This window comes from Aquila chrysaetos, chromosome 3, assembly GCF_900496995.4.
Source record: "Aquila chrysaetos chrysaetos chromosome 3, bAquChr1.4, whole genome shotgun sequence".
Taxonomy (NCBI): domain Eukaryota; kingdom Metazoa; phylum Chordata; class Aves; order Accipitriformes; family Accipitridae; genus Aquila; species Aquila chrysaetos.
The window spans coordinates 70,563,161-70,587,492 of NC_044006.1; the positions used below are offsets into that span (position 1 = coordinate 70,563,161).

At 43.1% G+C, this 24,332-nt stretch overlaps 1 protein-coding gene across 6 annotated transcripts in view; it reads right to left on the reverse strand.

Annotated features, from left to right (window-relative positions):
• DPP6 (dipeptidyl peptidase like 6) overlaps window positions 1-24,332 on the reverse strand; it is a 575,985-nt gene that overhangs the window by 258,867 nt on the left and 292,786 nt on the right. The window contains exon 1 of one of the 6 annotated variants that reach the window (XM_030009647.2): window positions 6,687-7,136. The exons of the other annotated variants lie outside the window; for them this stretch is intronic. Within the exon in view, the coding sequence (XP_029865507.1) occupies window positions 6,687-6,743 (57 nt within the window). The 5' untranslated portion in view covers window positions 6,744-7,136. Of the gene's footprint in view, window positions 1-6,686; window positions 7,137-24,332 lie in introns of those variants that run through there. 6 annotated transcript variants of the gene reach the window in all.

The window sequence follows — 24,332 nt, forward strand, 5'->3', positions numbered from 1 at the left end:
CAGAGAAGGCAGGATGGAAGGACAAAAGAAAGGATGAAAGGAAGGAAAAAAGAAAGGGCAACAGAACAAAAGACGTGAATGCAAAACATACAGAATAAACTACATAAATAATAGATATTACTGTACTCTACATTATCTAAAAAGTGCTACCTTCTCTCACATAGTCCAAACTGACAATGATTCACCACAACTTAATGCATGAGAAAGATCACAAAGAAGCAGCATTAAAGGCATAAGAACTGAAAGCAGGTAAAACCATTGTTCATGAAATTACTGTAGCAATGCATAGCACTGCTAATGGACCACAACTGGAATGAAGCATCGGATGCTCTAAGATAAGAGTTAAAAAAAACCAACGTAAGAATATTTTTTTCTTGTAGAGTTCAAACACACTCTTATGACTCCTGGATAACTGGTGAACTTTAGAGACAAATTATTCTGTCTTGATCCAACAGCAAAAGAAAGACTTAATGAGAAAGACTGCAGCACAATGTATCCTTGCTAGGAATGGAAGGAGCAGCAGTCAACCAACACCGTCCTAAGGACAAGTGGCAGAGCACATCCCACTTGACCTGTCAAGGTATAGCCAGAGTGTAAAGCATACACAATCTCAAGCAGCATCCTATGGAAGTATACCAACCCCTAGAAGCGGTGAGCTTGGAATATAACCAACCATAATGCAGTCTTACAAATCTGAGGCCTTCCAGAAGCACCTCCATTTCAGTACTGAACACCAAAAAAGCTTTTCTGCAGCCTTCTCCTTTTGAGACTCCAGTTTTAAGCCAAATGTACTCCTTTCCATCACTGTCTCCCCCTCCCCATTGCTTAGCTGCCTGCATTCCTTGCAGCCAATTAACAGCTTGAAAAGACTGCCAGTTTGATGCAATTTCATGTTCTTGAATACAGTGTTCTCAGGAGCACTATTACGGAAATTTAATCTCTTGAGAAATAGATCAGATACCATTAACAGAATGAAACACAAATGTTCTCTATGACTTCCTGGGGAAAGCCTGTGTTGGGTCAACAATAAGATATGTAATTTACAGAGTTGTTATCAAGAAAAAAAACTATTGTCTCATATCAACAATTTTATTTTTAAAAATTATCCACTTAAAACAAATAACCCTAAACAGTTCCATTAAAACTAAAAAACCCCCTTTGTTTTCTATTCAAGTCAGAGTCAGGTTCCTCCTCTTTCCCTTCTCTTTGGCAGGCACCTTCCAAAAGTGGACACTGCTGCCTGATTTCTGCACAGCTGTAATAATCAGAGCCAGAATACTGCAGCAAATCAGTGAGAATGAGGGATTCTCACAAGCGGGGACTCACCTTTGGGATATGACAGTTTTCAACTCCAGCCAAGACCGTAGGAGCTCTGCTATCACAAGTCACTGAGATAATACGCTAAATTAGCTCATCTCCTGGGAGACTCACTCCCACCTGTTCAACAGCTCCAGGCCAAGCTCCTTTCAGCCCACTGTTGAATCTCGGTACCGCAGAGGTATGTCACGGTGCTCTTCAATCCCTCTGCGTGGATTTTACGCCACTGGGGTGCTGCAGTGGGGAGTCTGACTGTGGCAGCTAATGGCACCGTAAATCAGGGCTTTCTTGTAACACACTCACAGCTCAGTCTGCTTCCGAACATAAAGTTACAGTGTCTGATCTTGAACCTTGCTAAGAAAACATAGAGGATTCAGTAATGGCTCTTTGTGGTCTAGCATATACCAGGGATGGTACTGACAAATAAAAGGACAAAGTCCCTTCCCTATTTTGACAGCTAAAATTCACAACTTATAATATGTGCCTCAACCTGCTGTACACTACAGCCTGTTTACAATGTGATGGGATCTCACACCCTTTGGAGCCACTTTGTATTGCTCATGTGATGTAAGGAGGCTTTAGTGTCCTGATAGAGAATCAGGATTGTTGCAGTCTTTCAGGTAAAGCATGTTGAACTAACCAAGAGATTTGGCACCCAGGGATGATGATTTTCTGGACAGCACTCAGGTGAGCAGAGCAGATCTGGAATGATTTTAAGTCACACCACGCAGGGGAAAAAAAAAAAGGGGGGGGGGGCAAAAAAAAAAAGAACATTTAAGAATACCTTCAGATCCCATGAAGTTACATTTCTTTAACCACATCCCCCCATCCCTACTAAAGACATGCGGGGTGCATCTAGTACTTTTTTTTTTGTTCAGTTCAGAACTGCACTACTGACACTCAGTTGTACCCATCTACCATGCTCTAACTCACATTTTATAGTGGCCTCAGAGCACACAAACTGACTTCCTTTTGAATAAAGCTAAGTGAGAAGATGCTGTTCAACCACTAATGGACATTCACACCAGTCTGGAACTAGCTTGAAATAACCCCCTGTCCAAAATGGGTATTTGGGACCTCAATACCATCTCTCTCACCCTCATGGGGTGGGTCCACACTACTTCCCAGTGTAAGCACACCCATCTTTTTTTAGTTTAATCTACTCTGGGAATGAAGTAACAGCATAGGACTCAGCTCACATCGGCTGAGGATATTTATGACCTTGAAGGAAGACAGCAGGGCACGCAGGGTTTGACACCCCTTGCTACAGGCATCCCAGAATTACCTGAATTATAACTATGTAGGGGAATAGCCTGCATAATGCACCTAAAGTGCACCCTTTTTTTTTTCTTAGTTGGGTAAATTTACTCAGAGGCACATTTCAGCATAGTATATTAGATACTCCAACTGTACTCACTCTTCAAGATACTACATGCTATTTCTGTGAAGTACAGAGTGGCAGGGGAATATTAGAAGCATGAAATATTAATCTTTCCATCATTTTAGTCCTGAGTCTGGCCTAGGTTTTCCAAGTTAAATGTGTTCTCTCTCCACTTGAAGACACCTATTATTTGGAATTCCATCTGTTCTGTAAAATTCAAAATTGATTACCTTAATGACAGCTAATAGGCAGAACTGTTCTATTGATCTGACTCCACTCCTCCACAGAGCCCATTTCAATAAAAGGCAACCCTCAAGCTATTTTGCCTCCTTACTTAATTTTTGGTCTTTTACATGGAGCTGCATGCAAACAATCATTAACAACCTTGTCTAGGACAAGGGCACATTTCAGAGCAGGATCTCACTCCCTGTAAGTCAATGACAGTTCTTCTCTATACAGCAAAAGAAATGGGAACAATAATTTATTGTGAGTGTTCAAGTATCCAATTAACCAATCAACCCTATAAATGTTTTATAAAAGGTGTTCTTTGAGAATCTGCGATCCTGTTATCCTTGATATGCTGACTAATTTTTTAAAATACTTAAAAGTCTCATTTTAGCATTATGCGTATTACGACACTTTCATAAAAACCCGGCCTCTTTATTTTTATGTATGACTGTAGAGCCATTTGCATCCCCAAAGGCCATTAAAAGTAATAAGAATTGGGCTAAACAAAGATAACATATTTACAGGCTTATGTTAAAACACAAAGATCTTCAGCCAGTGTAAATTACTAAAGCACACTGACCCACTACTTGATCTGTCGTTGCTATTTTCTTCTCCTTTTTTAACGCAAAAGTGGTTTTAATGGTATATTCACACATCCAGCTAACAATCCCCAGGACAGAGAACAAGATTCACTAGTCCTCTTGAGCCAGATCCCAAGTCTATTAGTGTCTGTAGGCTTTTCTACGGACTTCTGAGCATTGGGTCTAGCAGAAAGCCAGCTGTAATCATTGTACGCTGCACGGTATCCAACTCCAACCATTCGAACGAGAAACCATAGCTGTGTCAAAAGCACCTAAGCGTACAGAGGCAACCACATTCACCTTACATCTTGATCAAGCAATCACAGCTTGACCGTAAGAGACGGTGTTACATATCACTTACAGAATGTTTTCTGTACATGATGCCCAAACGACTTAAAGTTCAGATTCATGCAACAGATAAGCAAGGAGAGAAATGATTAAAATTCTGAATAATTTAACTGGCATGAAGGTGAGCAACACTGCTTATCAGAAAGAAACTGTGTAGAAACAGTTTTAATTAACAAAGGGAAGAAAGGGATGCTTATTGCCTGGCTTCAAGCAGGTAAGGCAGCGCATTGCTTATCTCCACATCCCAATCATTTTCTAATTATTATAATTTTTGTAAATCTCATGACAGAACATGCCTCCATTTGCATATAGACACACAGGTCTAAATTAGATTTTTAAATTTATGCTCACAAAGCTTCTGCAGATGTTTTCAAACTTTCTCCACCCTCTTCCTGCAGTGTCTTTTCATGCCCAGCTTCTCTTTAGGTTAGCTTGGTAGGACACAGCATAGACTTAAGCCAACTGTGTCATTTGCCTGCCTCTGGATCCAGGGAATGTCACAGCAAGGAATATGGAAAAGGGACGGACACGATCTCTTACGACAGCAGCAGCTGCTTCTGAAAAAGACTCAGTCCTCTACAGGCAGACTAGCACTTTGCCTTCAATTTTCTCCCAGCTACAATTTTCAGTTTCTTGATCAGTTTTAAGCAAGGAAAAAAATCTCAGCAATTCTTGATATGCAGAAGCCTGGAAATAGAATTTCATCTGGAAATAGAATTTGGATAGAGCCTTTTTTCAGTTATGAACTGTTTTGAATAAAATAAAGGTTTAGATCTGCTTTTGGTGATGGAAGATAAAAGTGCACTCAAATCAATGGACACAGATTGGATTCGACCCCCCACTGTCAAGCCATTTTACTAATAATGTACTGTGAAAACAAAAAAAAAATTATGGGAGTGAGCAAAGTTGCTTACAGACTCAAACATTAATATTCATCTATATCATTGATATTTATATATGCTTGATATTTCTATTTCATGCTCACACTAGGGCAGAGCTGAGACTCTGAAAGCATGTACTTTCAGAATATTTAAGTGTACCATATGGGTATAATTGCAACTCAATCAGTTATAGAATATATTCTGTCAAGACTCTGCATAGTACTGAAGACCTCTTCTGGGCATTTTATACTTCATATGGGAAGAGCCAAGTAGCAAAGACATGGCATGCCAGTAGCAAAACGGCATTAGGCAGGTAATACTACTTGAAACAAAACCACTGCTCCTTTATAAAAGGCAACCGACTTACACTTCTTGACTTACAAAACGCGACACTTTTACACAGCTTTAAGAAGGAGGAGGGGACAGCCCCGCAGCTCTCTTTGTTCAGAAAATGCACTTACACACCCCTGCCTCCCAGAAACACAGCGAGACTAATTGTAATCTGCAGCAAACAGTGACAAAAATACATATTCCAAAAGCAATGGGCAGAGAAGCAGAGAAGCCCGACAGATGTGAGGTTAGATGAAGGCACAGTTTCTTTACCCTCAGTATCAAAGTTGTTTTCTTCTTGTTTTCACTGAACCATTGAGCCTGCTTTGGCCATTAGTAAAATGTCACCCTGAAAATGCAGATTATATGATGCTACTTGTGGTGCTTAGTGTCTTCCCATGCTTTTCTCTTCCCCAATTCCCTAAAATAAAGCACGGAGAAAAAAAAGAAAAACAACGTGCGAGGCGCTCAGCCTACCAAGTCAGGAAGAACTATTTTAAGAATTAATTTGTGCCCTGAGAGATCTGTTTAAATTATCCTCCCGTGCTGTCCTAACCAAAGATTAAAGCGGTGAACTTCCACTGTCTTAAGGAGACGATGAAAATTGAAGAACTGGAGCGTACGGGCTCCTCCGCGGTCCCCCCGGGCACAGGGCCGAGCACGGGGAGGGGAAGCCGGTGCCGAGGAGGATGGAGCTGCTGATCTGCCGGTGCGCCAGGAGCCCACGAACCTTTGCCATCCTCAGCTGGAGCTCCGGGATCGCAACCAGACTTGCCCTTATGCCACCACTTTTTAACTGTGCCTATCCTTTACAGCTGAGGATATGCCCCCTTTTTCTGCCACCCACTGCTTTTTTGACAGGGAAAGTTTTGACTTCATTCTGTCCTGGTAAGTGCAGTCAGATAGGAATACCCTCTAAAAACCAGGCATGACAGAGAAAATTAAGTCTTTAACTTTCTACCTCTACAGAAACACATAAAGCACCAACCAAGAGAAATAAATGAATCCAGTTCAGATATGGTGTGAGCACTGCAATTTTCCCCAAAGTCAGTGGGAGTTATACCTACTTACAGCTGCTTTTTGCCCCCCCATCACTGCCTGCACACGCACAGCCTGAGCACACGCTGTACTCTGAAGCGTCCCTCCAAGAAAATGTCAGACAAAAAAAAAAAAAAAAATATCCCTGAAAGTACATGACAAAGTAAGAACCTGAAACCCACTTTTGCAATTTTATATCCACCTGCAGAGGGGTTGTTAAAAAGCCTTACTCCCTTCCTCCAGCGAGAAGGGGCCTCCGTCCCGACATCCTGCCCCCCCACACACATGAAAGAAACAAGTTACAGAGCAAACCTCTACAGCCTTCAGCAAGAGGTACAGGCTGTTAAAAATAGCACAATCTCAGCTTCCCCCCCACCCCAGCCTCTACACGCACCGAGAAAGCAGACCTTGAACCCAGCTACACAGTACTTTCCTCCTGCCACTGACTGGTGACTCTGTTGACAATTTTAGGAATGCACACCAAGAGATTAAAAAAAAAAATAAAATAATAATCATACAAGAAACACAGAGCTATACAATGCAAATCTGTATTTGTTTGAAATTGAGGAAAATAAGCATTACCTGTTCTTGTTGTTGGGCTTGTTTCCCTGATGCATTTTGCTCCTTGGCTGTAGTCATGCTCACCTATTTGTGCCCACTGCAGTGGCAAACAGGATTTTACAATGTGTGTGTGTGTGTAAGCTTGTCTGCGTGTGTTCAGACATACACGCGCGCGCACACACACACACACACAAAGACTAAAGGGATAAGGATGAGTAACTAGTCCATCACTTAATCACCAGCTGAGAAATTTCCCACCCCCACAAAAAGAAATAAATAAAAATGCGATGTAAAAAAGCACTAGTCTAGCTGTCTTCCCCCTTGAGCCTCTAAAATAAAAGCAGAAGCAGGAGCAGAGAGAAGGATGCTGTGGGGGCTTCTTCAATTAGCAACAGCCTCTGCAATCGTCACAGAAACAATGATAACTGCTTGGCAACCAGCAACTGGCAGCTCGGAGCCGGGAGGCAGCGATGTGGTCCTCGCTCCCCACCTCCACGGCGGCAGCTGCGCATGCACCGGCCGCCTGGTAGCACAATGTGCCGCTCGCTGGCGATGTGCAGAGCCCCAGCTCGGTAATCATCTCCCCTCCCGCAGCCGAGGGAAAAGGGGCCGTAGGCACCCGGCACTCGGGAACGAAATCCCGCGTTCCCCGCCGCGCCGGCGACGGGAGTCCTGCGGACGCGGAGTTTCTGGCAGACGCGCTCTTGGCTTCTCCCAACTTGCGGAGGTTTCGGTGCTCCGGCGGTCCCCGGCTACGAAGGAGAGCTGTGCCAAGGGCAGCCTCTGCCCCGCTGCCAGGGCAAATTCGGAGGGTGCAGTTTGCGCTCCCAGGGAAGCAGGTTCCCGCCGACGGGACGCGGAGAGCACCGACGCTCCCCGGGGAGCTGCTTGCCTCGCTGCCAAAGGGTGGCACGTTCGCCGGGGTAAAACGCGTCCCCAGCCTCGCCCGGCCCTCTCCACGTCCCTGATGCGACGGGGGCCACTTTGCATTTCTCATACCGTGGCTGCCTCCCGCGCGCTTGCAGCTGCCATGTAGGTCACGTTGCAGGGCGACACGCCGGCGTGCGCCGCCTGCTCCGCTCCACGCTGCCGTAGCTCGCTCCCCGCAGCCTCCCTGCCATAACGGAGATTTCTCCAACACGGCGGAGCTGTCGAACGAGCCTTCCCAGCCCGCTCACCCACCTCGCTGCCGGCACGGGGTGACGTGGGGTGTGCCTGAGCACGAGGCGTAAAGCAAGTACCACTCTCCGCTAACCCTCAGGGGACCTTACAGAGTTGGGCAAAACTTAGAGCAGCACGGAGGTTGTTCAATATTTGCTCGGGACCGACGCAAGCCCTAGCTCACCTCAACATCAGGTGACGTGAAACTGCCACGTTGCTGCTTTTCCTCTCCTCACCTCCTCCCCAGCGCACCCAACGTACCGGGCTGGATGGAGCCCAGAGCTCGCCTCTGTGCTGTTGCGCTGTATAAAGTTAAATGTTTTCTTACCCACGTGATACTGCTGAGTCTGCAGATAACCGGCTAAGGAAAGGGAACATCAAAGTATTTATCTGACAAGGAAGCGATTATGCCCCATTTGATCCTCAATTTTACAGCACAGGCTTTTTTATACAAGGTCACATCCAGCCGGAACACAACTCCGCTAGAGGCAACGTCTCCTTACACCTGGGATAAATTTGATCCTTGGTTCGGGGACAGATCAACGGCAGGCCAAGATTTCCTAGAGATTATCTACTAGCCACCACTCAGACTGCCTAAGCATTTCTGCATTTTCAGCATTATATATCACATCAGTTCATAGAAACTATGACACAAAATATCTGCAACACGGAATCGTGCTGGTAGGAAACTGGACAACCCTGCCTGGTCCCAGGCACCAGAATCCAGGCAACAGCTCAGTAAAAAAAAAAAGGGAATAGCACCTCTCTAATAAGAAGCAATAATTTACATTTAAATCTAACAGCCTGTGTCAACCTCTTACTGGGTTATACTATGACACAGTCCCAGCTTACTTTGCAATTTCATCTTTTTAGTCCCAATAGTTTTGTCACAGTATTTTGTATATATTTATAGTGAGGCTATTCTTGCTTATACTTTTTTTCCCAGCTGTCAGAACAGAATTGCTTTCAAGGTCTTATATAAGTGGATCAGTCTGAATTTTCCAGTGGGCTCGGTCTGTATTTCTACCTGTTGTGGGTAGTAATGAAGGCTTGCTTCACTCTGCAGTTTTGCTATTTTTCTTTCCAAGAGGCATTCAAACAAAACAAAACTCTATTTGGGGGTTTCTTACTTCCTTACAGTACCTCCTGGAAATTTCTGCAAAACAGATCCCTTTAAAAACGTAGACCATTTGCTGCATCCCTGACCCCTCTGTACTCACTCTGGCAATCACTGAACTTAACTGCACTGTTACTGAAAATAAATATATTTGTACATGTCTATTTACCCCTGCATGCCCTCTCCGTGCGTATTCAATTCTTTCACAGTTAACAATTTAAGACACAGTTTTCACTAGTTTTCTGGAAATGGCCACTCTTCCTTACAGTGTAGATTTTCTCCACTAAGCTTGTTGTTGGACACCTGAGAAGTAAATTGTGCTAATTTGTCCAGCAGTTAGCTATGCAAATGCATATGGCTTAGCCTCATTACATAGGTGCATTACGATGCTGACTGTTCTCGCTGCACCTCCCAATGTTTTGGCACAGCTACCCTGGTGTTATTGAAATGCCTTGATCTCTCTGCCTGGGGGTACCTCTCTGTCACCCCTGACCTGTGCAGGGGGGTTCATCCCTTCGCACGGCCACAAGCTGCTGCTCACTGCCAGGAGGACATGGAAGCAGGGGACAGTCATGTCCTCCAGCTCTCTGCCACCCTCCTTCCTTGATCAAAGGGGTTCAGATGTTGCCAGACACCTCCTGGGGAGATGCTAGAGGAGGAAGCAGTGGCCATTGCCATTCAGAAATACTCATTACTAACAGGCACAGAATAAACTGCCATCCATCCTAACCTCTGTGCTATGTTAGGGTACCAACTTTATTGCTTGGCTGAGTCATCACTTACGAAAGATTAATACATCCCTATCACAGGACAAGAATCAGTATCTGCCAATCTCAGCAACTCCCAGGCAGAAGGATTTATACAGACAGTCCCATTTAGGCCGTTGCAGGAGGCACTGGCAGATAAGGACCCTGGGAATATGACCTTCCCATCCATCCCACCCCAGAGCATCCCAGCTGATCACAAGAATACAGGCAGCACATTTTTCCTCCCCACCAGGTTTGAAGATGCATCAGGCTGTTCATCCCCTACCACCCATCATTTGCAACAGGTCTGTCTCCACTGGCTGCCTGGGCTATGTGCAGGGTCTACCTCCAGGCTCGCTCCCTGCCTCACAAGCTGCACTCCCATCATGAGCATCCTCCGTTAATCCATGTAGTCCCCACCGTGCCACCACTGGGACAGCTCAGGAGCACCACTACGAGCACAGACAGCTCTCCCTGCCAACCAAGATGCATGTTCAAAATGCCAACTACAACCACGTGAATGGCAATCCCACACTTGACATCATTTAGGTCCTCCAGCACCATGGCAGGACAGACAGCCATTTCCTTCCCATCAGGAGAGGAACCAGTGCCAGGTGAAAGGAACTGTTCCCAGCTTCTCAACTCATCTTCACCCAGAGTGCTTATTTCAACAAGATCATGCAGTGCTGCAGTAAGACAGACAATTTTTAATTACCTTGTAACAAATTAGTCACACATGTCCTAGAGCCTTTCCTGTTAGAAGGGAAGTGCTTCGTTCTCCTGAGACTGGCAGGAACAGCATTGTGGTCCGGGTTCATTCTCAAAACGCTCCTTGGAAAGCACATCTACCACCACCACAAAGCTCCCTCATGCTCAAAAGATTGTTGCAAGCCTTGCACGTTGCAAATGCAAAATAATGCTGCAATGGCTCTGAAAGACAAGGTGGACTAAAACCTTAAAAAGTCATAGCCATGAAGACCTATGAACTCGTAGGACCTAAACCACAATAACCATTGTTTATCACCACGCATTACAGCAACGCGTGCTAGGGAAAGAAACAGTTTGTTATTGCTCCCAAACATTTTTAAGCAGATCAGTTTACTAAGACCATCCTTGATCCTGCCCCTCCATGTAGGTAGAGGTCTCTGCTGTCCATGGATACAGAGCAGCCCCTGCACGGGAAGCAGCAACGGGTTCTCAGGAGTTAGTGCAGAACATTCCCATCCCCTGCATGTTACAGAGAGGCCAGATCCAACAGCAGCCTGTGCTCGCAGGGAGCCCTCCAGCTGCACGCATCTGTTCAAGGGAGTATAGACTGAGCAAGGGCAGTAATAAGCCTGCAGCAGCAGCAGGTATAGTTATTGGATGCAGAACCCTTCTGCTGCTTTGAAACCTGGGGTTCTGGCTGTACCACACTGGGCTATTTATTCCCCCTTCGTTACCACATCAAGGAAGACGAAGCCAGTGGGCAGAGTGGGTAGAAATGAATTCTACTTCATTAAATATGGCTTTGTACAGTCTGCTAATGTTCTCCCCTCTCCAGATAAAGACCAGATCCCATGGAGAGCTACATATCTGAAATTTTTTGTGGGTCCAAACCATTAGTACCTGGGGTGCGGTAGTGTGCTACCTCCAGCAGAACACACCACACAATCTGCTTTTGTACAGCCAGTCCCTCTGAGCTCCACACTCAATACCAGTTCCTGTTGGTTTGGCTGGTTTGCTGTCAGTTCAGGGAGGACACATGGCCCAGGAAACCACATACTCAGGCAAGCTGTGACAACGGAAAAACCTACTCACAGTAGGTTACAAAAGAAAAGTCCTAAGGTCTACATTTTTTTAGGATACAGTGTTATGGAGGTAGTAGATGTTAGTGAGATAACTCAGGAAGAGAGACAGAGTCTGCCAGCACAGACATCCACTATAAGAAAGGTGAGATGAGCCTGAAAAATGCTGTAGCCATGAATTTTAGCATTCAGTCATTTAAAAGGTTACTGCTGTAGCTTGGATCAAAACAGGCCCGCAGGATGCAAGGGGAACAGTGCTCAGTATGAGTCGGTGCTGCTTTCCAGGGGGGAGGCAGCAGGCTGGGGACACAAGGCTGACAGCTCACGGCAGCTCCTGCAGCCACTATCTGAGAAGAAGGTCTACCTGACCCATGCTCTTCTAAGACCAGGGGCGTACTTCCCAAAAGGTAAATCCATTTAATCTCCAAGTCTGATTTAATACATTTGCAGCTGCCTTATTGCCCCACCATTCCAGCTTTCCCAGAGAATTTCAAAGAGGAACAACAGGGAAGGGTCTGTACAAAGCAGGCTGTCCATGGCATCATCATGGTCCTGCAGATGTGTCAAGGCATGCTGGTGACCGATTCACTCTCCTCAGTCCCAGTGGCAACATCTCATCTACACAAAAAGCAATGGCACAGCCCCTCTTCATTCTGGACCTCTATGGCCCAGATGCAGTGAGTCAGAGGGATCTGTGCTCCTCCACTGCAGATCCTTCTGGAGGTCAAGTGCTCCTCATAGAGGGGATGCCAGAGCAGAACAGAGAGCTGTAAACCCATGAAGGCTGCATGGTTGAAAACTCTTTTTACAGGAGTTTATGCTTTTAGATGCTGCAAAAGCAGCCAGACATCCTGGCTGTTCATTCTGGAGATCTCTGTTCTGTGCTCATCTGAATAAACTTTGGAGAGGGGGACTTTAATTTTGTTTTGTTCTGAAAGCACAGTTTCTGCCCTGCCCCTCTCCAAGAATGTGACAACAGTAATACCACATTAGTGCACAGCAGTATCCCCAGTCGGAATTGGGAATTGGAAACACTTAGATGGTAGGTCAGCTGAAATCAGCCCTACTCCTACAAAGGCTGCAGAGCATCTCTTACTTACACACCATCCCCAGCACTGCTTCTCAAACTTCTTCCTACTAGAAGACCACAAAAACACTTAATCTTGTTCCAAATTAATCCCTATCTTTGGCAAGACTTCTCAGCTTGTCAAAGGGCATCCCAAAAATAATTTTATTGTAAAGGGGGAAAAAGCTTTGGCCTTTAAGGATATGTATTAATTAGCTTTATCTTGCATCAGCCCTGCTACTGTCACCCCTCTCCAGTTGTCCACACCATCTTGGTTCTGCCAAGGGTTAGTCATGGGAGAGCCTCCATGTCCAGACAAATTTTCAAAGGCTCCACTGAGAACCTATTTGTCTTGGGGATCCACTCAGATGGATGATTTTCCAGATTTCAAAGGTTCTGTGAACATGCTAGAGGCAATAATAGATTATGCATAGAGTTACAGATGAAAATATGTCACATTTCCATTGCCCATGACCAAGATCATTAAGAAAGTAATTTGGTGTAGTATTTTCATTTAACAGATCAAATCCAGTTTATTTAGTCAATGCCATTAATTAGTTATTTGCATGAATATTTGTTCCTACAGGGGATATGCTTCAAAATGTTCCTACAAGCTTGAAAACTTCTGCTATCTGAGCCAGCAGGTATGTGCAGCGGAGGACACAGAGACAATGGGCATTGCAAGAACGATTTGTGGCTCTGTATAACAGTCCCATGGTGTTGCTACTGTTTGTGCATTACTGAAGCCTCACTTTGTTGCCTTTTTTTTTTTTTTTTTTTTTAACTTGAACATAAGAAGGTGGTTTAAGATGATTATAAAAGGTTTTTTTGAAGCACTATATTCTGCAGCTTCCTGTTTCTCACTGCTGCTCCAAGTTTCAGGACCCCACAGTTCATGGTAAACAAATAAGACAACGCTGGGATGCAAGCTGTGAAGAAGTCTGCTTGCTCATGCGCAGCTAGAGCTAGTTTGCATAGCACTTTCCTGCCTAAATTGGAGGGTGGCTCTGGGGAACCCAGCAGGTACTTGTGCCCTTCTCACTTCTGGATTATGTCGCCACTTTGGTTTGCTCACCCTAAAGATCAAGTATGTGTACTGATAGTCAGATTTTCCTGTTTAAGTGGAATATATTTTTCAAAAACATTACTTTTGATCCACTGTGGGGTTATTTTTTGAGTCAGCATATATATTTTAATACATCATTCCAGCCTCAAAGGCACACAATTAGCAGTGCCATAGTTGGTTGGCACTGTGTTATCCTTGCAAGGAATACGGATCGTACCGCTGGCTTTTTTCTTCCCCTCTGCCTGTTCCTGCTGGTGTGACCTTGGCAGCTGTAATGCAACAGATGCCTCTTTCTCGCTTGTTTATCTGTGCGAGAGAGAATTCCGAGGCCCCAACTTCAGTGCCAGCTGTGAATCGTCTCCAAATTGGTTTTTCAAAGTTTGCCTCCTCACAGTCTGGCTTAGTATTTCTGCTCCCCGTGATCTTAGGGATCAATCTTCACTGATATTTTTCCCCTCCCGCTCTGGTTATTTCTGGGTAGCAGCTGAATCCCTTCCTCATTGATTCAGTATGGGCTCTTTTCGACTATTGTTTTAGGAGTGGAAGGATTTATTTCTTTGCTCCCTACTTTTTTTTTCTCTTTATTTACACATAAGTTTTACAAAATAGCCACAATATGTATTTCATAACTCAAATATCCGGGGCAGAAAATGTAAAAGTGACCACCAGTGATGAGAAAACACAGATAACAAAATAACCCCCCCCAAATTACTGTTAAACAGAGAATCCTCATCTTCAAAACAGCTGCAAACATATTAGGATATTTAGCAGCCTACTGCTTGGAAAAGGGAGAGCCTCATCTTCTTTTTTAGCTGTAACAGTGATTTATAGGATGAATAAATGATCTGCATATAAGATGATGACTGGTTTAAATGTAAATGTTGTGAAAGACTTCTTATGTAAGCACATACAATTGCCTGAGAGATCCTTGTACATAAAAGCCACAGCTGGAGCAAGTGGCTTTTTAAGCATTTGTTTTATGAAGTACACTTTTCATTGCAATGGTTGTTATTTTTCATTTACTTTTATATCAGCTTTAACAAAAAAAAAAAAAAAACCACAAAAAAACCCCTTGAACTTACAACAGGATCTGTACACTTTCAATAGTGATGTTATGCAAAATACACTGTTAAAGCAGATAGATTCACGTAACATAAATTCATCTTAAAGATGTCATATTCAGTTGGAAACAAAACTAACAAACAACTAAACTAACAACTAACGAGGTCTCACAAGTGATGCAGGCATAAGGACCAAATGTCCTCAGTTTCTGAACGTAAAACCTGACAGGTGACTGCATCAGATCCTGTAGGCTGGGCAGGGCTGAGCTCAGCTTTACGCAGCAGAGAGGATCTCCTTGGGACTTCTACCACCTCTAGCAAAGGGTGCGACCATTGGACCCTGATGAGCGGTGACCCATTGAGCACCATGGTAGCCTCATGATAAATTCTCACAAATGTTCCCAAACAACACCAAGAGGGGCAAAGGTGTCAGCTCTGGCACCAGCACTAGTGTTTTCACTGGAGTTTACTGCCTTCCCAAAATGCTCACTGGAGCTGGATGGCATGTGGTGGTCACTGCCCTCAACTACTGGTGGGGGCTGCGATGGCTGCGAGTGTTTGTATACTAGTGGGTTTTTTCTCAAGTGTTTCTAGATCTCTTGAGATGACATCTGTTATGGTAAACATACGTTGCTGCATTCCTACTAGCTTTATGGTAGATAAGCTTTTCCACCAGCCCAAAATAGCCTTTCTGAAAGTCTGAACAATGAAAATACTGCAGACACTTGTCTTCTCTAAAAGAGGCACAAAGGGATCCAAGGCCCTTCCTGTCCGCTTCACGTCTTTATTTATGGAGAAGGCAAAACCAAAATATCTTCAGATTCCTGTACTCAAGTCTTTGAAGGCATAAGGAAGAGGTGGAAAACAACATTTGGGCATAACTCTACTTCCTTAGTTGGATGAAACAAATGGTGCGCAGGTACATGTCACTGCACTCCCCCTCACCCTCTGTGCCTCAGTACCCACCTCGGCACTCAACTTTCTGGACTGCAGGTCTTCTACAGTACGGGTACTAAATCAGAGGATGGCTAAAACCTGTGACCAGTATTTTGAATGCCCTCTAGTGGAAATGCTATTTATGGAAAATGGGCCAACTGGAAAAGCCTACCCAGAACCCCTAACACAGAGGTAAGGTATGCCTTTTTTAATAAAGAGCAAGAAGGGGATGAATGGAGTTCACTTAGTCCTAGTACATCCTCAATAGTCTGCTTTCTTCGTGATGAAGCAAACAGAAACCAGAACAATGCCTTGCTCTAATTTTTAAAAATTGACCAGCAGTTTTGATATGCAACTTGGAGCACCTTTGAGAGGTTTCGCTTTCAGCGGATGAGAGGTGCTTTTGGGAAGCATGCTAGCACTATGTCTTTGTTTTAACTGCCTCAGTGGGGTACTCTTCAATTCTGAGAATACAGCACCAAACCAGAGTCCCAACTCACCTGAAACAACACAACATGGTAAAGAAAGTGGAAATCTTACTGCACGATGTGCAAACACTTGCAACATATAACTGCCTGAATACAAACTTAAATAGCATAAGTAATTCAAGTAATGTAGTGGCAAAGTCCTGTTCCCATCCGTTTATTTGATCTGCTTGTAACACAAGAGAATTGATGCAGAAGAGGTGCGTAAGATCTATATATCCCATACATCTTTCTGAAACCTTCTGCAGAACAGTAGGGCCCTGAGCACATCATAAGACCTCTAAAAGTGGGTAAGACATCCTTTACTTAGCATTGATAATGTTCACTAATTACAAAGACATAGCAGGTATTCAGGAATGCCACCTCGGGCACTCAGGCAGAGCTGGAGCAAGGGCGGCTTGCACAGCACCTGATGTGCCACAAGCAGAGGAGGCATGAAAGCCCTCACATCCCTACTTGAAATGACAAAGAGTGCCTCAACTTTGCCCCCACCCGTTCCTACTGGAAGCAAGAACAAGGCTTTAAAAGGCTGCAACTGTCAGCAGCACAAGAGCAGCAGCAGCGGCGGCGGGATGTCCAAGATGTACAGCAAGCACAAAACCCCTCTTGCCAGGGTCCAAGACTACTCCCGGTGTCTTCCCATCTGAAATGTTTGTTCCTTGGTGGCCTAACAGCCAGGGAGAGAAAGGGTGAAGCAGTAAGAGTAAGTGGCAGTGATTTGGGTACGTGTAATTGCTCTGAATGTCTAAGCGTTGCCATAGGGTCCCAGGATTGGTGAGCAGCCTTCATAAAGGGACTGAAGACCTCTGCTTAACACACAGTGACTCAATAGGACTTTGAGATTGTCCCACTATGGTTTGCAGGGATTTACTATTTTTTGTGAACATGAATAAAATACATTACAGCCTCCCCAAAACATTACACAGATATGCTACTGTGATGTACTTAATCATGCCTTCCCCCTCACAACCCAAATCAACAAATGCATTCTTTCTATAGCACTCACAAGTGAGTTTGTCTCCAGTAACATGCTTTTCACCATATTATTGCTTGATATGGTATCTGTGACCTTTCCATTTTACCATACTCTGAAGACAGTGAAGAAGAAATAATGACACAAGCATTTCTAAGTAGCCTACAGCTGAATAAATGAGCACATCTCTGAATTATTCCACAGAAAAAAAAAAAAAAAAATCTGTGATCTCCTTTAGTTTAGAGAATAGCACAAGGATGAGAATTTGAGATATCTGGAGACTAATAGAAAGTTCCATAACATTTCTATGCAACTCCTACAAATCCTAGGAGCTAAAAAAAAAGCTATGCAAGAATGTGTACTTTTCCCCCCAAACATATATCCCTTAGGAAACCATGCAAGTATGAAACTTTAGCTCAAGTGTGATCAAGTGTACCAGACAGAACCATATGGCTGTCACAAATAAGTAAGGCATGTCTCATTCACATACCTCTCAAATTGCATGTAATTACACATATGTAATATGCCCATCATATATATACATATAAAAAAAGCAGATCACATGTACATCACAGATACAAGTGGCACATGTGATTGACTTCCCATGCTGTAGTACAACAATGTCCACAAAGAGACAAAAGCTGAGCCCACTCCTGCTTCCAGCTGTCAGCCAAGCCTTCTGTTATCCCAATGTATGCCCTAGTTACAAGAAGAGATGCAGAACTTAAAACCCGTCAGCTAAATGTCAGCAGTAGGAGGCAATAGCAGATCAATACCATGTGCTCAGATCAGGCTTTGCTGTAAACAATGTGTTCTGAAAAGCCCTGGGCCATTGCCCAGCTTTACATGTGAAATATCTGCAACTGCAATGTGTTGCGTTTGGAAAGCTCACAAAGTCTCACCTTCATACACGAACTCACACTGGAAAAAAGTCGCAACACCCATCACTGCATGCTCTGTTGAGCAAATCAGACCTTTTAAAACAAGAAGGGGCAGATTTCATCACACCTGAACACTATTAGCCTTTTATTGCAAATATTACCCAAAGACAGTCTTTTGGACATATTTTCCAGGGATGATAAGGCAGCTTCGGGCTTATATTTATTCATGGAATCAGCAGTCTTTTCATTTCTACTGTTCTCCTCTATAGATCAAGACTTTTGCTGGTGTGGGAAGTGGCTGCAGAATGGGACATTTAGAGGCTTAAGCTGCAAGAGCCTGGACTAGTGAAAACAGAAGTTGGACAGTGGAAAAAAAACCAAAACAATTCCGTCTGCCTTATAAAGCAATCCAGAGCACTGAATAGTTGGTTAACTACTTTTCACCTCGTGTTGTAGTTTAGTGGTATCAGAACAAGTAACAGCTACTCTGAAAGGATTAATACGTGGAGAAAGCAGACTAGATTGATGGGAAAAGTATACACATTCATGGTTGCCAATAAATCTGAGCTCAGCATGAAAGGGAAACTATTGTACAAAGTTTTAATGGACAGGATTCTTCAGCAGTACTTCGCGTGATTGCTTTGCCCCTTCTAGCAGTCAAAGAAAAGTCAAAGTAAATGGGAAAATTCTAACTAACAGAACAGGCTTTTAATTATGTCCAGAAATGAAGTCAAGAGACAAGCTTTCCAAAACAGATTAATCTATTTTCAGCAGTTTTTTCCCCTTCATAGATGCCAGAGACAGGCTGCATGTGATTAAAAGTTCCAAAAATAGCTGCATAGTCAGTTATAGTCTTGAAAGGATGCTTTCGTTTGGTATTTTATTCAAACTGATTTCACTTCAGAGAGTATTGGCAGCAGAATGACATACACTTGATTCAATAGTTCATCTTACTAGTTAGGTACCAGCCTGAAATTGTTGGTTTACCTATGTGTAGTTGTAGAATGCAAATAAATATTCATCCAGCATTACATTTTAATGCTTTCTTATAAACTGGTCCATTAGAATGGCATGAACTGTAATAAAAATGAACTCTTTTGTATCTCATTGCTAAATAAACTCTGCAGTATCATTTTCTTTGGTACAGATATATTCCTTAGCAACACAGTTAGAGGACTCGAGCAGTTCCCTTAGAGAAACCTTTTTTAAAGATTTAATTTTCTCCCCAATAAGAGTATGGCACGTTAACAGAAGTTAACACAAACAAACAGAGGTGGTAGAATAAACCCTTGTGATACATGTAGACCTTTGCTGAAAGAGTATAGCCCACGCTCTTGTGTCTGGAGCATGGTACCAGAATACTTCTTCACTTTGACTTTTCTTCCATGAGGAAAAAGGGGTAGCTAATTTACCTGGGATGAATCCTTTCCTGGGAGGGAGAAACAAGTATATTAATCAGATTTTGCACTGTAAATGAGGTTTAAATTTCTATAATCAAAGATACTTGATTGCTTTAAAAGGCTGATAGAGTTTCCATCCTGGCAAAATCCTATGCATCTTCTTCTCCCGGGCACTAAAGCTCCTTGACATTACTCTGGCTCTGTAAAGTGGCTATAAGTGGCTGTAAGTGCAGTGCACATCAATTTTAAAGCCTCCTTACATAGTCAGAGAAGTGCAATGCAGACACGGTCTAAATGAAAATACATTTTTGTGTGCTGACGTCAAAACCAAAAAGCATCTATTCATAAAATAGTCCTGTAGTATAGTTGCATGCAATCAATATAGTCAACATATTAGGAATTCACTGTAATGAAACTAAATGAAAAATAAACTTTTTCTTTTTTAATTATTTGCATTACAGCAGCACCCAGGAGCTGAACAGCCCAGGGTTCCCTGCGCTTTGGGTTAGAGATGTTTCCAACAGAACAAGAGACCCTGCTGAAAATAACTTACAGTCCCAAGAAGAATATTCTGCCTGCTATCTGCCCAGCACACTGCTGTCTATTCCTAAAGAGACCAGTTTTACCATTACTGAGTTTCTCTGTCCACATAGGACAGCCATTCCTTTTTCCAATACTCACTTCTGAGGCACTCTGTTAAAAGACTCTTTCTGTGTGCGCAGCATTGCATCTCACCCCATCCTTTCATAGACTGTTTCAAAGTACCCTTCCTAGATATAAAAAGCTTGAATGGTTCACATCATCATTCAATAGCTTTCGTTGATGCTACATCTCCATTCGGGTTGAGCAAGGATTTAAAAGGTGCAGTTCCCTGCACAGGTTTCCAGCCTCTGGCAGTGTTCCACTGGCAGTTAAGGTTTGATGCACCCTCCACTGAACTCAACGCCGTGTTTCTACTCGCAGCGCTGGGCTTGGACACTGAGACCACAGCCTTTCTGAGGCATGGGACCTGGGCTTCACCCTGCAGCTCAGCGTTACAGAAATGTACAGATTTGTGTCAAGAATCAGGAGGTAATTCAAAGTACAGGGCTTTTTTCCTTTCATACAATGCACATCTAAAGAGTCATTCATCAGTAAGACTCCTGATCCATACACAGTGGGACACAATGGTGTATTTACAGCCCAGAATCCATTACAGTTAATATTGCACTATTTACGCTCATCTGCCATAAATCTAATACTGCTGTTATGGCTGTCCTGTTTAATGTACTCTAGGAACGCTCTTCAAGCCAGTATCAATTACACTTGCAAATAAACTAATGCTTTGGGTTAAACAAAGTGAAAACATTCTTCCTCTGACAAATTTAGTACTTTGTATCTGCATCTATTCCAAGTGAATCTTGTGTTTTATTCGATTAAGTACCACAGAAGATTACAATGATCCAGAAAACATTAAATGAAAACATTGATTCTACAATAATGTTGGATGAACCATGAACTGCTACCAATAACATAATCATGACGCATCAAACTCGATTACAACTTGAAAATAGTCCTTTAATTTCACAGTAATTATTTAATGTTATTTTCAACTCGACTCTTTTGCCACTGACATTTGCACAAAGCTATCTCTAATTTAAAGGCTGATATTTTGTGACCTCAGTCTAGACACCTGGCACATAAACTACCAGGTATATGCGTTCTCATCCTCTTCGACATTAGTGTTTGCAAGACTAGATCCTGCAGGCACATCAAGCCAGATGCTTTGTACCAAGCCCAGACATTCATATTACTTTGTATTTTGCAACCCTGCAGGTCCCTGATGATGGTCTGGGTTGGCCAGTCTAAGCCTTACTTAACTCAGGAAAGGTTTCAAAGGGAATGTCTTTGACACTTTTCCCTTCTGTATTAAAAACCCAACAAACCCAAAACCTAATGAAAGCCCAAACCCAGAGTTTGAAAATGAGATACAGGAAGAAAGACTTTCCAACCTAATCCATTGTGCCATCATGGATATTTGATATAACAAGAACTTTTTGCAACATAGTGTCACATAATGGGTGCGACTATCAGACATATCATCCCAGCCTCAGTACGCTGGTTTAAAAGACAATATCAATTCTCATTAGATCCACAGCACAGCTCTTAAAATGTCACTTTTCCTTTACAGATCCGGAGTCTTTCCAGCAGCCTTCTTTATAATTATGTTTATTAGCAGCATCAATTTCCATTTTACCATTCACCTCAGAGGAACAGCAGATGCCTTTCAACATTTACAAGGCAAACTGACAATAATTGCTTTACCCACTACAGAAATACAGTCAGTGCTGGGGTGAAGTGAGGCAGCTCTTCCCAAATCACAGCAACCCCTAATAACAGCAATTAAGTCAGCAACTATGGAATAGCACTGGTCAGTTTTTTCCAGGATTTTCTTCAGCTATCAACCTTTTACTCAGGGCTAAAATACATTTGCAAAGAGGGGAAGTATTTATGCTAAAGAGTAGTGCGTACAGGCATGTTTGGAGAGGTTGCTAGAAGGTGCAACTAGATCTTCAGGAAAGAGTGATGTACGGAGATTTCTTTAAACTCATCACGCAGTGAGGCATGTGAGAAGCCCAAATTCCATTAAAAAGAAGAAAACAATCAATTTCTGGCCTTCCTGAAGAAAGGGAAAAGCTTGACTTCATTAACACAAAAAGTGCAAAACCCAGAAGAGAGATAGAGAGGCCCAAAAATACATTCCTTTTTAAAATGCCAATACTCTTTCTTTATTTTAAATGCTGATACTCTTTTTCTTTTCTTTTTAGTATGGATTATTACTTCTTGAACATTCAGGTCTGACAGTACAGCAGCTTGTCCACCTAAACATTTAGCAAACTTGACAATACTTAGCTCTAATAACTTCAAAGCCTGAGAAAGCACAGGAACATCATCATTTCACGCATCAGATCTGTTTAAGAACAGATACAAAGCACTGCTCACAAGCCGTAACAGAAACAATATTGTCCCAGCAATAAAACCATGGAATGGAAAAATCACAGAAATATTACCCATTTTCAAGTCTCATGAAAAAAACAATCAAAAGTGAACAAGATTTTGGTCATGCTGCTTTCACTGGAGAAACTCTAAAGGAAAAATAACAGTTTAACACAGGGTAATGAAATTATACATTTTCTCCTCAGCTTGAAGAAGGCCGCCTGGCCAAAAATGAATTTCAGCTAGTTTTCAATATGTAAAATTTAAAGGTTTTTTCTGGTTTTGTCATTAGTTTTTGCTACTGTTATCTGTGATTCAGCAATACTAAATTGAATGACTGCATCAATCTGTCAAATATCGTAATAGAATTGGAGCCTGTAAGTACAAGCACCTTACAGGTGAGGCCATTTCTGAATGAAGGATATCTTTGCATCAGCAGGCAAGATAAAAAACACAGAACACATTACATTGGATCAAACTGATGATCAGTTTAGCACAGCTCATAGTATGACAGCCAGAACCAGCCAGAGTAAAGTGCAAAAAGACTTTCATAAACCTGCCTAGAGGCACAAATTTTCTGTTGTTAAGAGATATTAATATTCCTTCCAAAAGCTCTTTTTATACATTTCTAATCTTTATCCTTATAATTGCGAATGGTTTTTGTTCGTGTAAACACAGGAGCACAGAGAAGACCTGACCAGAAAGTACAAGTGGGTGAATTAATTGTGTAGAAAGCATAATTAATTCCAGAAAGCGTAAAAACCAGGAAGGATGCTGTGCTTCCAGCTTAGCTCTTATCTTCATCCCTAATACTTAGAATTTGACTTAAGTCATGGAGTTTGACTATCCCTCCTAAAGTGTGCTACTGCTATTCAGAACAACAGCACTATTCTTAGCTTTGATTCAAGTTTCTATATTCTTCCCAAACCTGGAAGAATTCTTTTCTCGGTACCTTCTCATGGCAACAAGCTCCATGTGTGAAAATAATGTCCCTGTATTTAATTTGAATGCAAACATTGGAAATGTCAGGCTTTCTGCTTGTTCAGAAGCCTTTGGTTTCCCTTCTCCGGATCATGCCTTGCAGCAGAACTTCAAGGGATACAGGAAAATATTTGGGGGAAGTGGGTAAGAAGGAAAACTACTTAACAGGAGTCTGGGTGGGAAATATCATTGCTCTGATTTTTGCTACCCTGGTTTCTTCCTTCCTGTACCTTCTTGTGTATCTCTTCAACAATGACCATGGCCATTCGTCTATCTGCATGTGAAGATGAGGAAAAGATGTCCTGATAACCTGTTTAGTCCCATCCCCTTCCTTCATCCTCTTCCACTGTGAGACAAAAGGGCTGCAATCTTCCAGGTGCCTTGGCCCTACGTCCCACACACATCCCTTCCCTCTCCTACCCTAAGGTTATTTTGTACATGCCCAACCAGAAACACACCTCTTACTGCCTGACTGCTGAATGACTGTTTAGTTTTATTTGTTCAACACCCTACTATCTCCTCCTACAGGACACCATTCATTTCTGCCCAACTCCTTCAGACCTCAGCACCTCTCAAACACTCACCCAAATCCCCCATCCCAGGACCTTCCTATCCCCCAGCCGTCCACAGGTCCATTTACTGCATCCCTCTTCTACAACCACCCTCTGTGCCCCAGGCTTTCTCATCACCCTAGGGACAGGCTGCAGTAGGACACATCTCCCCTCTCTGCCATGCCCCCAGCTCCTCATCCATCACTTTTCATTCTCCTCATGCAGGGGAAAAAACTGGGGATGTGGTTTCCTGGCAGGATACTTGCCTTTCATGGGCTAGATTTGGCCCACAGGGTGACACCTGAAGAGCCCTGTGTCACAGTTTGATGTCCTTTTTGCGGTCTCCTTTCCAAAACTAAATAACACCAATATTTAACAATTTCCCTATGTGTTAGATTTGGTCAAGCCTCAAAACACACTCATCAGCCATCTCTGAGCCCAGCCCTGCATGCAGTGTTCCCAATGAAGCTACAGTGCTTA